This window comes from Helicoverpa zea, chromosome 10 (assembly GCF_022581195.2).
Source record: "Helicoverpa zea isolate HzStark_Cry1AcR chromosome 10, ilHelZeax1.1, whole genome shotgun sequence".
NCBI classification, from domain to species: Eukaryota; Metazoa; Arthropoda; class Insecta; order Lepidoptera; family Noctuidae; genus Helicoverpa; species Helicoverpa zea.
This window is the reverse complement of record NC_061461.1, coordinates 1117498-1135031: the sequence shown is the minus strand read 5'-3', so window position 1 is coordinate 1135031 and position 17534 is coordinate 1117498. Positions and strand designations below refer to the sequence as shown.

The window sequence follows — 17534 nt, the reverse complement described above, 5'->3', positions numbered from 1 at the left end:
TTTTTTAATATAAATATTTTATTAAAATTCCATGGAGACGAATGTCCAGGATCGTTTGAACAATATAAAAGACAGGCAGTTTCAGAGGATTGTACAGGTTGCAATGCTAGTTTTTATTGTTAAAGACTTTTCATAAAGAAGGAAGATGCCAAATCGGATGACCAGGATCTGATGAGGATCTGGAAACCCTGAGAAATCGAGGGCAACTCTTGAATATTGTAGGCACGCATCGAGTCAAAACCAGACATGTGAGTGTGTTTTTGAGGGTACTGGTAAACAGTGAAGGTTTGGAGCTGATTTGATTATGGAGACTACAGAGAGTCGAGGGAACTCCTGAACGGTATGTTGCAACTACCATGTGTTTGGGCTTATTTTATTCGTAGGTATTGGCGAAGACTTTCCACATAGATAGGTTTGACTGCCATTGTGGGATCGATAGCAAAGATCAGATATAGTTATGGGAACTCCTTTACAATTTATAACGTAACCTTGAGTTGGAGCTTATTTTATTTTAGGTGATGAGAATTCACTACTAATGGGTCTTTTATTTTTGAGGGATTAATCACCTAATGAGCCCCAGTTTCAGGTTTTGTTCGAAACTGCCTGACGACTTGTAACTGTCGAATTGTGTGCGGGACAATGTGCATCGTAAATGATTACGCGAGTGCGGAACAATATGTGTCGTGAATACTTCAAGATCGAAATGTTTGTTGTTTGATAGTCTAATAGCATTTGTAAGATAATTTAAAATTGTAAAATGACTAGGTCAAATTCACTTTATAAAGTAGACTAGGGCCCAGACCGCACGCCAAAACGCGTGGGCCAATAAGAAGCAAGTGTCGAATTAGAACTTTGTAAATATTTTCTTATTGGTCTAATTTAACGCGCTCTGATTGGTCGTCCAATCAGAGCTCTAGAAATAGTTTGCCCAAAATTGTATAAAATGAGAGCCATTGTAAGCCGCTCAAGCAGTCGGCAGGCAACATTTGAAGAATAAACAGAACTGAAGAAAGCGACCGAGCAGTGTTTTACTTCACCAATCCAGTACAGCAAATGTATCCAGTACATTAGTGGTCCTTCGAGCCGGATTGTGAAGAAACTCGTCTCGTCGAAGTCAAGCTCGTCAGCTGCAAGATGCCAGTCACACGCTCCGAGGGGAGGGGCCGCAAGCCGTCGAACACGCAGCCAGCACCGTCGTCGCCCGCAGAAACTACAGAAACTTCAGCGACCGGTACCAGCACGGAAGCCACCACGACACAGACGGGGACAACTGCCACGGAGGACTCCGAAGAAACGACAGCCTCTGGGACGACCGACCCTACCACTGTGACCTCCGCCGCCAGCGTCTCGACCGCCGCCGCCGCCACAGCAGCCGCCGCCGTGCCTCCCGCACCGGCTGCCACCGCCCCCCCCGCCGCGGCCGCCAAGCCGCCCTCTGTCACGACTACGCTCACCGCATCGAAACAGCTGATGAAGCCGCCTGCCGCTGCCACGTCGAAAAGTCGCCGTGAAGGTGACGCCTCAACAGTCAAACGAATCGTCAAGAACACCGCCGAAAACAAGAAGCCAGCTGATCCGCCGCTTCCCCGCCCCCCTAGCAAGAAAGGGGGTGAGGGGGGTTCAACGTACAGCAAGTCGAAGAAAATCTCCAAAGCCAAGGAAGAGTTGCTACGCCTTCAGGTGGAGCTGGCAGCAGCCCGCCTGGCCGCACTAGAAGCCGAAGATACAGAAGAGGAAGATGAAGAGGAGGAACAAGACTCCCTCTACTCCGAGGTCAACGCCCGCGTCGACAACTGGTTGGACAATCAAGTGGCCCGTCCCGTCTTAGCCATCGCCAACGAGCCACACTGCCCTCCGCCGCAACCGACAGTCGTCCGCGACGTCCCCCCGCAGCCAGAAGAAACTCATCGAGTACCGGCGGGAGGACAAACCGACCTCACCCTCTTAGCAGAAGCAATCACCAAGGCTGTCAAGGCGGCTCAGCGACCGAAGTTCATCGAACTACCTATATTCAGCGGGTCACATCAAGAGTGGCTGCCTTTCCGCGCCGCCTACTACGAGTCTGAGTCAACATTCAGCATCGTCGAAAACATCAACAGATTAAGAAGAAATCTGAAAGGAAAAGCAAGAGAAGCAGTTGAAGGGTTGCTCATCACAAACACGCACCCTTCAGAAGTTATGAAGACATTGGAGTCAAGATTTGGCAGACCAGAATCCATCGCCATGTTAGAAATGGAAACACTTCGAAGCCTGCCACGCCTCTCCGAGTCGCCGAGAGACATCTGTATATTCGCCACGAAGATTTCTAACGTCGTCGCAACACTGAAAACACTGGGTTGTTACAACTACATGCACAGCCCGGAACTCGCGAAGACACTGGTGGACAAGTTAACACCGACGCTACGGTACCGTTATTACGACTTCTCGTCGACGCAACCAAAAGAAGATCCCTGCCTCATCAAACTGGAGAGATATCTCAAGAGAGAAGCTGAGTTATGCGGGCCTTACGCATTACCCGAACAGGTGGCAGCACTATCTACGACTGCGCCTACGAAGAAAACACAACGAGTCACCAACGTCACAGAAAAACGCTACACGTCGAAATGCTTCGTGTGCGACGAAACAAATCACACTAACATAACCGAGTGTGAAACTTTCAAGAAGATGGAAACTGATTCAAGATGGGATACAGCAAAGTCCAAACGCCTCTGCTTCAGATGTCTGCGGTATAGGAACAAGACTCACCACTGTCGTGCGCAGCCATGCGGGGTCAACGGCTGCAAGTACACGCACAACAAACTGCTTCATCAAGACAAGAAGTCAGAACAAGCTGAAAAGACTGAAAATACAGAAAATGAATCGAAGACTGAAAGTATCAACTCGGCGTGGACAGTCAGGAAACAGTCTTACCTGAAAATCCTGCCAGTTCAGGTGAACGGACCGAAGGGAAGCGTCAACACGTTCGCGTTAATGGACGACGGGTCGACGGTCACGCTCGTAGACGATGACGTCGCGGCGAGCGTCGGTGCAACAGGGCCATCCGATCCACTGAAGCTAGAAACTATAAATGAAATGAAGACGGCCGAATCTGCGTCACGAAGAGTTACTATCGGCCTCAAGGGGAAAAATAAATGCGAAGAAACAGTACAGGCGAGAACAATAAGAAACCTACAAGTGTCCTCCCAGCGGGTGCCTCAAGAGTTGGTGGAAAGATGTCCGCACTTATCTGACATCAAAGACCACCTCGCGTACGCCAACGCCAAGCCCCGCATACTTATTGGCCAGGACAACTGGCATCTTCTGATCACTGAAGAAACAAGAAGAGGCGACAAAAACCACCCGGTGGCATCACTCACGCCACTCGGATGGGTACTACACGGCAGTCAAACAACAACACTCGGCCGGAAGATCGACTTCGTCTCTCACGTGACAGAAGCAGAAGATGACCTAGAAAGCCTGGTCAAGAGGTACTTCGAGGTCGACGCCCTCTGCATTAACCCGAAGAGACCAAAATCAGATCCAGAGGAAAAAGCGCTTCAGATACTGGAACAGAAAACAGAAAAGGTCAACGACACGCGTTATCAAACCGGCCTGCTCTGGAAGAAGGAAAACATCACGTTACCCGATAACTATGAAAACTCACTGAAAAGGCTCTACAACATAGAGAAGAAGATCGACCGTGACCCCGCCCTTAAGAAAAAATACGTCGAACAAATGGAAGCCCTTGTAGAGAAGGGTTACGCCGAGCCCGCGCCACGTGAGAAAACTCCTGATAAAACATGGTACCTGCCTCACTTCGCGGTCATCAACCCCATGAAGCCAGACAAACTGCGAGTAGTTCACGACGCCGCCGCCAAAACCAGAGGTGTAGCACTCAACGATATGCTACTGAAAGGCCCGGATTTACTTCAGTCTCTACCGGGCGTCGTCATGCGCTTCAGGCAACACCTCATCGGCGTCACAGCAGACATCAAAGAAATGTTTATGCAGGTGAAACTACGAGCTGAAGATAGAGACGCGCTGCGGTACTTATGGCGCGGGGAGCGCCGCGACGATAAACCTCCGGAAGAATACCGAATGACATCACTGATATTCGGGGCGTCAAGTTCACCGTCAACAGCGATTTATGTGAAGAATTTGAACGCCAAACAACACGAGGTCACTCACCCCGAGGCCGCAGCTGCTATTGTAAATAAACATTACGTCGACGACTACCTAGACAGTTTTAGAAGCCTGGAAGACGCCATACGCATATCTACTAGTGTGCGTGAAGTACACAAGAAGGCTAGCTTCGAGCTGAAGCAATGGAAGTCTAACTCAGCGCCACTCCTGGAAGCCCTGGGAGAAGAAACCCAAACAGGGAACCTGGAGCTGTATAAAACCAAAGAACAGACCGAAAGAGTACTGGGTGTCATCTGGAGAATGAAGTCCGACGAGCTGACTTTCAACCTAAACATGGCCAGAATACCTACAGCACTCGTCGAAGGGAAACGACCGACTAAACGGGAAGCCTTGCGTATCGTGATGTCGCTCTTCGATCCGCTGGGGTTCGCTTCGCCTGTCACTATCCGGGCAAAACAGCTGCTCCAAGAAGTCTGGCGCCGAGGCACTGCATGGGACGACTATATAGATCAAGATCTGGCCGAGCAGTGGGAGTCATGGATGGGACAGCTGAAAAGTCTCCACGACGTAACCATACCACGACGCTACCTGAAATACAGCGACGCCTCCACGCTCGAGCTCCATGTATTTAGCGACGCCAGCGAGTCCGCCTATACAGCTGTCCTGTACTGGAGGGCAGTGACCTCCGACGAAGAAATCGGCGTATCCCTTATCATGGCCAAGGCGAAAGTGGCGCCACTGAAGCTCACCAGTATACCCAGACTGGAGTTGCAAGCCGCAGTCATGGGTACTCGACTCGCCGACGCCGTAATCGAAGAACACGAGAAAAAACCCGACCGTAAGGTATTCTGGACCGACAGCCGAACAGTACTCACATGGATCAGAACGGGGTCACGGTCATATAAACCGTACGTGGCCCACCGACTCGCAGCAATAGAAGACAGTACTAAGGTCAATGACTGGCGCTGGATACCGACAAAACAAAATGTCGCCGACGACGCAACAAGAGACGTGCCAGCCGCGTTTGATAAAAATCACCGGTGGTACAAAGGGCCAGACTTCCTATACCTACCGGAAGACTCGTGGCCTACAGAACCCGCACCGCCTACAACGCTCGAAGAAAACTGTGAAGAAAGGACGCATCACATAAGCAACAAACGAAAACACAGACTAGCCGAGAGTCTGCCTGACCCGACGAAATTCTCCAACTGGGACCGCCTCCGGTACGCAACCGCACGCGTGCTTCAGTTCATCGACCTCTGCAAGACAACTACACAAAAGGTCAACTACCGACGAACCAAGAAAAACAAAGAAGCGGATCCTGCGTGGAAGAGAACTAGAACTGCGACGGAAAAACAACAGGCGTCTAGACCAAAGAAACAATCGACACTCGACCTACGCCCTGTAACAGCTGACCTCCTTATAAGAGCTGAAGAACTTCTGATGCGCTCCACACAGGAAGAGACCTTCACAGAAGAAATCGATTGTCTTAACAGCGGGAAATCGATCGCCAAGGAAAGCCGCCTGCACCAACTCAGCGTCGAGTGCGTCAACGGCTCGCTCCGACTACGCAGCCGTATCCGAGCAGCAGAAAACATCAAGGAAAATGTCAAAAGCCCACTGGTTGTCAGCGGAGAGCACCCGACGGTGAAATTATGGATAAAGGCAGTTCACCGACAGCTTCATCACGCCGGCGTCGAAGCAACCATTAACGAGTGCCGCCAACAGTACTGGGTGCTGCGGTTGCGTCCCATAACACGCACAGTTATCAAACAGTGCCTCTTCTGCCGCATGAAGACACAGACGCCGCCGTACCCGAGAACCGGTGACCTGCCAGCGTGTCGCTTAGCTCACCATAAGCGACCCTTTACATTCACCGGAGTAGACTACTTCGGCCCCCTCTCCGTGACCGTCGGACGCGCCAGACAAAAAAGATACGTGGCCATTTTCACGTGTCTCACGACGCGAGCCATACACCTCGAAGTTGCCGGCTCGCTCAGTGCCGACTCAGCAGTGATGGCGGTCAGGCGGATGATCGCGCGACGAGGTTGTCCGACCGAGATCTGGTCGGATAACGGCACCAACCTGAAAGCTGCTGACAAAGAATTACGACAAACAATCGACGCAGCCACAGCGGAGGAAGCAGCCAAGAAAACCATTTCCTGGCGCTATATCCCGCCTGGAGCACCGTTTATGGGCGGCGCCTGGGAACGCATGGTGCGCTCCGTGAAGAACGCGCTCGCAGCAACACTGCACGAGCGCCACCCCACCGAAGAAGTACTCGCCACTCTACTCGCCGAAGTAGAGTACACAGTAAACAGCCGCCCGTTGACACACGTCTCCGTCAACGCAGAAGATCCAGAGGCCCTGACCCCTAATCACTTCTTATTAGGAGGCCCGGGGCGCGTGCCACAGCCATGCACATTCACCGAGCGCGACGCAGCTTCCCGATCCAGCTGGCGAGCCGCGCAGAGACTCGCCGACATCTTCTGGCTCCGCTGGGTAAAGGAGTATCTTCCCGAGCTCCAACACCGGCGGGAGCCACACGGCCGGGGTCAAGAGGTCAAGGTGAATGACCTCGTGCAGATCGTCGACCCGAACCTGCCCCGCAACGTGTGGCTACGAGGACGAGTCGTCGCGACGTATCCTGGCCCCGATGACGTCGTGCGGACGGTGGACGTGCAGACCAAGGGAGGAGTGCTGCGTCGGCCGGTGAGGAAGCTGGTGATCCTGCCCCTGTCAACAGACGACGCGCCCGCACCGGAACGAGATACGACTCAGTCGCACGGCGGGAGTGATGTGCGGGACAATGTGCATCGTAAATGATTACGCGAGTGCGGAACAATATGTGTCGTGAATACTTCAAGATCGAAATGTTTGTTGTTTGATAGTCTAATAGCATTTGTAAGATAATTTAAAATTGTAAAATGACTAGGTCAAATTCACTTTATAAAGTAGACTAGGGCCCAGACCGCACGCCAAAACGCGTGGGCCAATAAGAAGCAAGTGTCGAATTAGAACTTTGTAAATATTTTCTTATTGGTCTAATTTAACGCGCTCTGATTGGTCTTCCAATCAGAGCTCTAGAAATAGTTTGCCCAAAATTGTATAAAATGAGAGCCATTGTAAGCCGCTCAAGCAGTCGGCAGGCAACATTTGAAGAATAAACAGAACTGAAGAAAGCGACCGAGCAGTGTTTTACTTCACCAATCCAGTACAGCAAATGTATCCAGTACAAATTGTAACAACGACTGCTAGAGAGTAGGATTCGGGGCTGCTGGCTTTACGTTTCTAGAGCCTTGTCAAAAGTGTAGTTCTGTCCCTTTCTTTGTTTTATAAAGTCGGCTTTATTTTATTTTGTAGCATTTTACAAACAAATCCAACTTCAAACATATAAAAAAGCAAGAAAGAAATTAAAAAGATGTTAGGTGCATCGGTCTAGAAGTCGGTGTCTAGAGGATGCATCTATATTTATTTAATCACCGAGATCTAGACCGATGCATATAAACAGTTTTCTTGTTGTTTTTAGAAGTTGTTTTTATTTTTAACTTTTGTGAAAAGTTCTCGTCAATACGAATAATATAAGCCCAAACACGACGTAACTAAAACATACCGTTGAGGAGTTCTCTCGATTTTCTCACGTCTCCATCATCAGGTAAGCTCTAAACCTTCACTGTTTGATAGTATCACCAGACATACATCTGAGAATCAAGTTGTAATCCTAAGCATGTCTACAATTTCTGATAGTTGCCCTCGATTTCTCAGGATTTCCATCATCAGATCCTGACCTGATGACATTGGAAATAAACGAAGAGTATACTCTTTCACTACAAAGAAATGATTTTTCAAATCCGTCAAACTTGATCGTTTAAATTCCCCATTATTAATGAGGAAAATATTTGATGTTTACACCTGATTTTCTCTAGATTCCCATGGTTCACATTGATGCGACTAATGCCATAGTAAATCAAAGCCTTTATCATTATACTGTGCTATATTTCGTTCGTATCCGCCGTGGGTATGGTTTCCATACTAAGGAGCCCAATGACCTTTGAATGATTTAAAATTTTTCACAGTTTAGAGGCAATTATATTTAGGAAGTGTTTGATATGAATTTCAACTTTAATATCTCTACGCGTTCATGTGAAAAAGGGTAGGTAGTAAGTTTATAATTATTAAAAAAATATTTTATGTCATGTAAGCGCAAAATAATATTTTAATATTTTATGTAACTTCAAATTTATCATTTTCGCAATTTTTCCTTTATCTGTACTATATAACGTTGCTTCGTGCCGAATTTCAGGATTCTGAGTTCACGGGAAGTACCTTGTAGGTTTTGATTCCCTAGCGTGTGACGGAAATTCGTCTAAGGTGTCGGTATAACTGCTGTATCTTTTGATCGCGTTAACTTAGAAGTTTGATTTTTTCACTGCCTAAAGGGACAATAGACCTAGGTATTTGGTATAAATTTCAATTTGATACCTTTATTCGTTCGTGAGAAATAAGGTAGTAAGTTTCATTTTATTAATTTTTTTTTTTTTATATTATATAACTAAAAAAATGAGATTTTCGTAATTTTTCCTATATTTGCATTACATGACAATGCTTCATGCCAAATTTCAAGAATTTCATCTTGATACGTCCACGCGTTCTTGAGATAAAGGGTCTTGACAGACAGACAGACAGACGGACAACAAAGTGATCCTATAAGGGTTCCGTTTTTTCCTTTTGAGGTACGGAACCCTAAAAATAATTCACCATCAAAATAACACCAACCATTGAACTCACAAACCAAAATTAATCCCAATATCTGCCCTCTGAACCTAAATTACCACGAACTGGTAATTAAAATGAAACGCAACCAATCAACAAACAGAGGCACGTTTAGCATTGGACGCAATCAATCGTGTTTGAACAAGCTTACATATTCCCGGAATCCGAGTGTGTACATTGTGGAGGGCTCTCGAGCCCTGAGTATTTGGGAAACTTGTCTGTCTAAGACGAGTCGAAGATGACTTGCAGATTTTTGGCCATGAGATTTTTTGGTGGTTTCAAAATGTTCTTAATGTGGGAAGATTATGAAGAATTTTAAATGGGTATATGAAATTGGTTTTATGTATTTGTTTCAGATATTTCTAAGTAGATATATCTTAGACACCAATGACTGTGTTTCGGATGGCACGTCGTTAAGAACATCCTTGGCAGTCGTTACGGGTAGTCAGAAGTCAGTAAGTCTGACACCAGTTTAACCAAGGGGTATCGGGTTGCCCGGGTAAATGGGTTGAGGAGGTCAGATAGGCATAGATAGGCAGCTGAATCCGGTTAGACTGGAAGCCGACCCCAACATAGTTGGGAAAAGGCTCAGAGGAGGGGAGTATTTGTTTCATATGATACCTAGTTTCTGTTTTTTTTTGTCGACATTTCTTCCTATTACGTGTTTTATCTTTATAGTGACTTTTAAAGCAGAAAAATAATACTGTAGTTTCTCCAAGCAAGATAAAAGTCTGCATCTTCTTACTAAAAGCTGAAGATAATTACCTGTCATTCCAAACGCCATTAAATCCATTTTTATTCCATTTAAAATGGTTGAGTTATTTCTTTTCTTAGGCTTTACTGAATCGTGATAGCTTTCGAAGACTTAATAATGCCGAAGAAAACAAATAATTCTAGTAATTGTGAATTCCAGTCGTTTAAGTTATAAGTTATTCTTGTTTAGCTAATTACTTGGTAAAAGTACAAAAGAAGTATTTGAAAAAGACGTAATTATTTAATTTGTGGGCATTTTGTTTTGACTACTAAAGACCAGATTAAAGTAAAAATGGAAATAAATACGATTAGAATTTAAAAGATACTCAATTTTAATGTCGGCACTTTCACATTTACTTGTATGTGGCTTACTTTTAAAAGAACAGAAGATATTCCAGTGAATATAAATTATTAATTGGTATTCATATTGCGAATCTGGTTTAACAAAGTTATTGCACCAAATTCACAGAAATCCACCATTCACATACAAAACAAAAAAGCACACACACGAATATCGAAAACAATTAAATTTCTCCATCACATAATTCTGTTCAATGCTAGTAATTGAATTTCTGTTTCACATAATTAGAACGTTTCAATTAAATTTGTCCCGATCACAATAGACCATGGCAGGAACATTGTCACAAACTTCATTTATTCATTCAATGATTTAATTGAATGCTGGCTTGATGAGAACAATAGTATTAATGACGTCAGTCCTATAGTGATGATAGAAATGGGGAGTGTTAGTGTCATTTGAGGTATTAAAGCTATTATAAGTAGTATTGATGAAATGATAGTTGCAATAGAGTCATTTAAAGTTAGGAAGTAAGCTGATAAGGGTGGACTATTTGTAGGCAATTTAAATAATGATGTAATTGAGCCTTCGACTTTAATTATACCTGATCAAATAAAAATAGTTCTGTTTTATAGAGACGAATACAATGTTTAGTTTAATAAAGCTAAGATATACCAACAAGTATTTCCAAAAATAAACCTCATTGCTCACGTTACCAAATCAATGAACACTATCAAAGCTGTGATCAAAGCCAAAAACATTTTCTAGCACCCGTCTCTAGTTTACAGCAAAGGAATTACATAGATAGTAGATCAATAATAGTGTACAAAGCGTGTTAAATTTGAGATAACCACAAACATGCGGTTATCTAGAGAAGCTACTAGATCATCATCATCATCTCAGCCATAGGACGTCCACTGCTGAAGTTAGGCCTCCCCCTTAGATCTCCACAGATACCTGTTGGAGGTGACCTGCATCCAGCGTCTTCCTGCGACCTTTATAAGGTCATCTGTCCACCTTGTTGGTGGACAAGCTACTGGACGCTGCCTGAAAAGATCAAATGTTGACATATTTAGATATGGAGATGCCTGTGCATTTAGTTTCTAAGGCTCAAGTAGATTGTGTCTTTAGTTTTCTATTTCCTGTTATTTCAGTAACAGTTGAAAATGAGACATAACTTGGTTTTTATTTTTATTGTTTGCTTCATTTCATCTACTTACTGTTGTAAAATAAGAATATGTTATCTGTGTCACAATTCATGGTAAACTTGGAAAAGTTACACCATGATGCACGCTGGACCACCTAGTTTTCTATAAGCCTGTTTTGTAAACAAAAAATATTTTTCAACTCAAAAACCTCCAACAAACAGCCATTTTGGTAGCAAATAACACAATAAACAAAAGACTGCCGACGTGACCCAAAAAGCCTGAAAACAACATATTTGCTCACAATTCTTTCATGAAACAATATGTGGTCGCAAATATGCATTTTTTATGAGTTTATGACTTAACTATGGCATAGCCGGAGGCAGAATTGTTTGCTAATTACCAAATCAGGACATTACTTGTTATGTTAATGTCTTGAAAGTGTTGTCAAAGTCTCTGTGTGGCTTCCAAAGAGTCTGTCACAGTTTTGGGATGTTACGATTTATGTAATCAACTATTACTGTAACTTATTTACGTGTTACTTTTTTTTTAAGAATTTTATTTTTTAAAGCTTCTACGGCAAATGTCTCCGCTAAGTCTTCCATCGCTTTTGGTAGACTGATTGCAATTCCCTTCGTTAAAGGCAAGTCCTTCGATTTCTCTATAGTCAATTCTTATATGCAGAATAAGATGTGTCCTTTTTTAACCCCCGACGCAAAAACGACGGGGTGTTATAAGTTTGACGTGTCTGTGTGTGTGTGTGTGTGTGTGTGTGTGTGTGTGTGTGTGTGTGTGTGTATGTGGCATCGTAGCTCCCAAACGGATGATCCGATTGTAATGCGGTTTTTTTTGTTTGAAAGGAATGTCATTCGGGAGTGTTCTTAGCTATGTTTGGTGGAAATCGGTTCAGGTCTTCAAGGTCATCAGCTCGTTTGTTAGGTGTGATAGGAATGTTACACGCTCAGTTTACTTGCAAGCATATGTGGGATCTGAAATTTGAAATACTAATGTCTTCTGGAACCACTGAGCTGGTCTGCTGTTAGGACACGAAGATAGGAGACGTAACCCTGAACTGCCGTTTAGTAAACCCATCGAGTTTGGGCTCGTTGAATTTGTCTTGACGAGTTCTCTTCATGTTTCTGATTGACGAGAACCTGATGCTGGAAATGGGATGTGGCGGATGAAACCCTGGAATGCCGGAATGAAACGGATAAACCGATTTATATTTTTGCTGAAAATCTAGAATGACCAAAGGTTAATCTTTGTTGTTTCGCAATCTGTGCAATTCTCCCAGAGCTGGTTTGTCATGAGGATTGTTAAACAGCTTCTTTTGGCCGAGATCGCATATAGCGACCCCATCTTAAAATAACAGAAATTAAATGAAAGAAGGAAAAATTAAGGAGCTCCTTCAAAAAGCATGAAATAAAATTAAATTATAAATTTAAAAAAACCCCCGACCCAAAAAAAAGCACGCTATTATTATGACAAAAGGTTAAAAACGCTAAACCCTATAAAAAGCAAAAAATAACTTTTAACACTACGTAAGTACCAACTAAAGCATGTCAGACTAAACTAAATTTTGACGTGTCGGGGGACCGCTTTTTACCTTTAAAAATACTTACATAAATCAAATGATACCTACCTAATTACAACATTCGTATAAAAAAAAACACGTATCTAAACACAATTGTATAAAAAGTTATAAGAAGTATATGTAATGTAGTAGTATATAATTACTTCTAACGTTAGGCTAATAAATTAGAGCGGTCCCCCGACACGACAAAATTTAGTTTAGTCTGACATGCTTTAGTTGGTACTTACGTAGTGTTAAAAGTTATTTTTTGCTTTTTATAGGGTTTAGCGTTTTTAACCTTTTGTCATAATAATAGCGTGCTTTTTTTTGGGTCGGGGGTTTTTTTATAAATTCTAGTTATTAGAAAAACTTCAGTATTGTAAGATAATTATTGACCTCCACGTTTTTGAAGAATAAGATCAAAGTTACTACGGCGTTTTATATCAAATTCAATTATTATCTTCCTTGTTTCTATAAATTGGTGATAAATTGTCAGAAATGGAGCTATAAACTCTATCATCGACATATTTCTGTATTTTATTAAATTTCTTCTCGGAACAGCAATATGAAAATAATCATTGAGAGCAATGAAAATGTTTCAATTTATTTTTAAAGTCGAAGAGTAGGAATTACTTTTTGAGATATTTTTGCGTAAAATGTAGATTGGCGTACTGTGAGCATGAACTTTCAATTAAAGTTTTTTGGGCTATTTTATAATAATTATTACTTGTAATGCAATATCAAAATGTCTGCCGAAAAAATTATTACTTTAAAAAATATTCGAAGATCAGTTGTAGAAAGAAAATCCTTGTAGTTTAATACTTATTTTTTACAAATAGGTCTGATTTTACCTGAAAACATGGAGTTTAATCACGCCAACTTTCAGCCATAAAACTCATAATATAATCAAACACATGACATTATGTAAAACAAAGACATTTATTTACAACGTCCCGAATAAATTACATAAAAACATACTTGGTGGTTATTGCCGCATTGTAAACGATTGGGCATTAACATCGTACGACATTGAACAATAAATTCGTTTGAAAAACGGTACTTTCCGTATCTGTATATCGGATCTGGTATAATCCTCGCAAATCTAAATTGCATCCGTTTGGGGTAGCATTGGTTGAAAGGGGTTGAAATTAGAATAATTGAACGTAAGCCGCGGATTGGTACTGTGGTACTGCTGTGTACACGTACACTGGCGCTCGGTCTTCATCCCTGTATTGAAGACGGGCAGTGTACGCCATGTTCCTCTGGTCGTTCTCAGTTTGGAACTGCACTCTCTGGAGCTGCGAACCAGGCAGCAGCACGTAGTAAACACCCTGAGCACTCACGACTTCAGTATCACTCTTCGGCGCTTCCTCAAGGTTTTCCTTCTCAGCTTTCTCTTCCTTAATCTCCTCCTTTTGTTCAGCCTCAATTTCTTCCTCCTTTTCAACTTCACTGTTTTCTGGGACACCGTATTCTTTCTCTGGAACACCGTATTCAGTCTGAGGAGCAGTGTAAGTCTTTAGAGGGGCACCGTAGCTGTCGTCAGGGACTCCGTATGATGTTGATGGTGGGTTGGATGGACGAACTTCCTGACGCGATGGCAGATTGAACTCTTTGGCAGGTCGGAAGCCAGCTGGAGCGTAGGGAGCTGCTTCTTCTTGTCTCTGGAACCTCCTGTATGGAGGCTCAGCTGCGACCACAGCGGCGAGCAGGAGAACACACACAAACGATTTCATGTTGAACTGATTGTTTCGACTGTTTGAAGACGAATGATGCTGTGTTCACGCCGCGCCACGCTTATATACATTTCCTTTTTTTCCAAAGTTTCCGCGATCTCCGGATGTGTCATCTTTCCACCATGATCGATATTCTGGGCGAGTGGACCGCGACATTGGCCTCCTAACGCACGATCATTGGTTGTGTAACATGACGATTAGGACCTGTCATTGTGCGTACGTGATTTGCGTACTCTGTAGGATTTACTTAAAAATATGCAGTATTATCAATATTCATGAATGTGGGGTAAACCGCTTTCTTTTGCTTTGCTAATTGGTGAATATTCGGCTGATTGCAAGCGTAATGGGTCGGCAGTCGGCTCGTGTAATCACCGCCTAAAAGGACTGTATTGCCAGTTGGCTGACGTAATTAAGGCGCCGAGGGCAGAATTGTATAGTGTCTTTATCATGTAAATAACGATTAGCAAGTGGTTGTTGCAAACTGAAAATGTTTTTGTTTTATTAATTTGTTGGTTTATTAGTTAAGGAAATTGTTAATATTCGCAGGCATATAAATAAAATTATAATAATTTGAGATGGTTATTTTCCGTTTATTGAAACGGGCCATTATTTGCAATAACATTCGTAACAATAAAGTTCAATGATCATTTTAACCTGGAAATGTAAAATTATTTAAATTGTCAATTAATATAGATACTTGTTTCCTGCGAACGTTTTCAATTATCGAGATACTTTATGCCATAAATTGAATTAAAACATCCTTTCACATTACGGCTCACGAAGCCCTTAATATCAAACCGACCGCAATTGGCAGCAACTTGACACAACGATCGCACAACCGTTGCATATCGTAGTTGTACAATAGGTGCAATCACTGTGACGACCAATGGCGAGCATGTATTATGCATGGTGACATCTCCTTGGCAGTCAATTATGGCGTTAGTTGGCATCAGGTGCCAATGTTGGCAGGCATCAGGTGCATAGTAGCATGCGTGACTGAATTCGAACACTGATTCATTTGGGCCATTGTTTTTGCATTGTGTTTGTCAGTGGACTTGATACAAGTCATTGACACAAATTATGACGTGAAACTGTCTAGAATGTTACGGTCGGAAGTAAAATGTGCGTCGATTTAGTGACATATTATTTCGTGTATTTTTTGTCAGTCTAAATTGAGAAAATGGATCTAGGTATCCATAATGACACATATTTTGCAATATTTTTTTTTTCAAATTAGCATTTTTATGTGTCTAAAATAGTAATATTTATGAATTGTTTTGTTTCATAAATGTAATCTGAGCTATAAATTCCATTTCATACAATTATATTACAATTTCATCTTACAAATATACATATCATTTGTGTCAATAAACTAAAGCTAAAAATACATAAAGAAGAACAATAAAAAATACAATATCTAAAACTCTAGGCGAAAATATTGTAATATTTGAAAAAAATTGTAAAAAAGCTGGTCCTCAACCTAACTAAACAAATCCTTAGAACCGACCTTTCTTTGTGAAATCAAACCTAAACAGAACTTTCTCGAAGCCAATTTTCGTTCATTCATAATTCGATCTCACATCATAAAGTTCAAAGGGAGGCTGAATTAATATTCGATTCGAATTGCGAATAAAATATAAAAAGGCGTTAAAATATTTCGAGGCGAACACCACGCGTCGATTCCCTCATGCATGTTTATACGCAAAATGGTTGCTTGACGTTTAATTACGCGGGAAAATGGCGTCTGGCACATATGGCGGGAAAAGTCTGCGTTGATGTTACTATTGATATTTTTACCGTGTAAATATCATTTTTGTGTAGATACTGTTTGTGGATGATATGCTTCTTTGTAAGTTGAATGAATTGGATTTTGGTAATGCGGTGTGTTAAAATGTATTTATTTTATAACCTAATAATAGAATGTTAAATGTTACGTCGTTTTACGCCAACTCTTGACGTAATTAACTGAACGTTTTAACATTTTTATATTGGTAATGAATTTTAATATAATTGATAAATCCAATCCTTTCTGCCTACTATTTCTAGTGATTATAGGAACGTTGCGTGTAATATGTCAAACTGACATTACAGCAGTTGACGTTCAATTTCGTACTTTCGTACACAAATTAATTTCTGTGTTTCTTTTCGACGGTAATTCATTTGAAGTTAAAGAGATTACGTAAAACTAAAATTGACGTGTTTCATTAGGAGAGATAAAACACAAGCAAAAATCAACCGTACGGTTGGAGGTTCGAAGCTCAAATAAATAACCCTGCCTATTCAGGCCGGTCCTGTTCTTCATTGATATTATCTATTTCTATCTTATTTTCTTTACTTATTTTATAAGTAAATACAGGTAATTTCTTTTTTGAAATTGAAATATTATATAATGTTTGAGGGGAAAAAGCCTTTGTACCTTTTAAAACTACAAAACTAAATTCACTGTTCTATACACTTTTTCGCGCAAAAAGGACAAACACACAGGCTTTTAATCCAAAAGCCCCATGGGGTGCAAGTGTAACCACAAGCTACTCCTAGTGGTGAATATTTTACGGTAATCCTGAACCAAAGGCCCAAGTTTAGGGACCGTATTATGACACATAGGATGGAGTTCCCGCGGTTTTACCAACGAGGTTTCGCCACCGAGGTTTTAACGCGGTATTTTGGAGATGAAAATGTATGTGTGTATATCTACTTCGTGCACTTAGTTTATGTGTACCAACTAAGTTTTAATGAAATCCTTCCAGTATTTTTTGCATCGGAAATTAGGTAATATGTATTTTAACAAATAGGTAGTCGATGTTGTTATGCTTGGTTATTTAATATGTTTACTGTTTCTTGTGGGCATAATGCACAATTGTTTTCAAACTAACCACAAAGAAAGTTCCAAAAATCTGTCCTAGAGATCTGGGGGCACGGCCGTACCATCCTCCATCATTTCTTAAAGCGTTTCGCGGCTATTTCTCCCCTGTATCATCCATGTGGACAAAGCTAGGAGTTTAGGTTTTCGATGACCAAGAGTAAGTATTAGAACAAGCTCAGTCTCAAAATTACATTACATTTGATAACCTTTTCCTGACATTTCACCCAGCGTTTGTTTTTAACAGACTTTTTATGTTCTTTTATACGATGAT

The 17534-nt window shown here is 42.2% G+C and overlaps 2 protein-coding genes across 2 annotated transcripts; one reads left to right on the top strand and one right to left on the bottom strand.

Annotated features, from left to right (window-relative positions):
- Positions 1-857: 857 nt before the first annotated feature.
- Positions 858-7063, top strand: LOC124633926. Its single transcript, XM_047169302.1, has one exon. The coding sequence runs from the start codon at positions 1135-1137 to the stop codon at positions 6946-6948; it is 5814 nt and encodes a 1937-aa protein (XP_047025258.1). The 5' UTR covers positions 858-1134; the 3' UTR covers positions 6949-7063.
- A 6528-nt stretch (positions 7064-13591) lies between these two features.
- LOC124633899 lies at positions 13592-14436 on the bottom strand. Its single transcript, XM_047169269.1, has one exon. The coding sequence runs from the start codon at positions 14398-14400 to the stop codon at positions 13813-13815; it is 588 nt and encodes a 195-aa protein (XP_047025225.1). The 5' UTR covers positions 14401-14436; the 3' UTR covers positions 13592-13812.
- Between the last annotated feature and the right edge of the window lie 3098 nt (positions 14437-17534).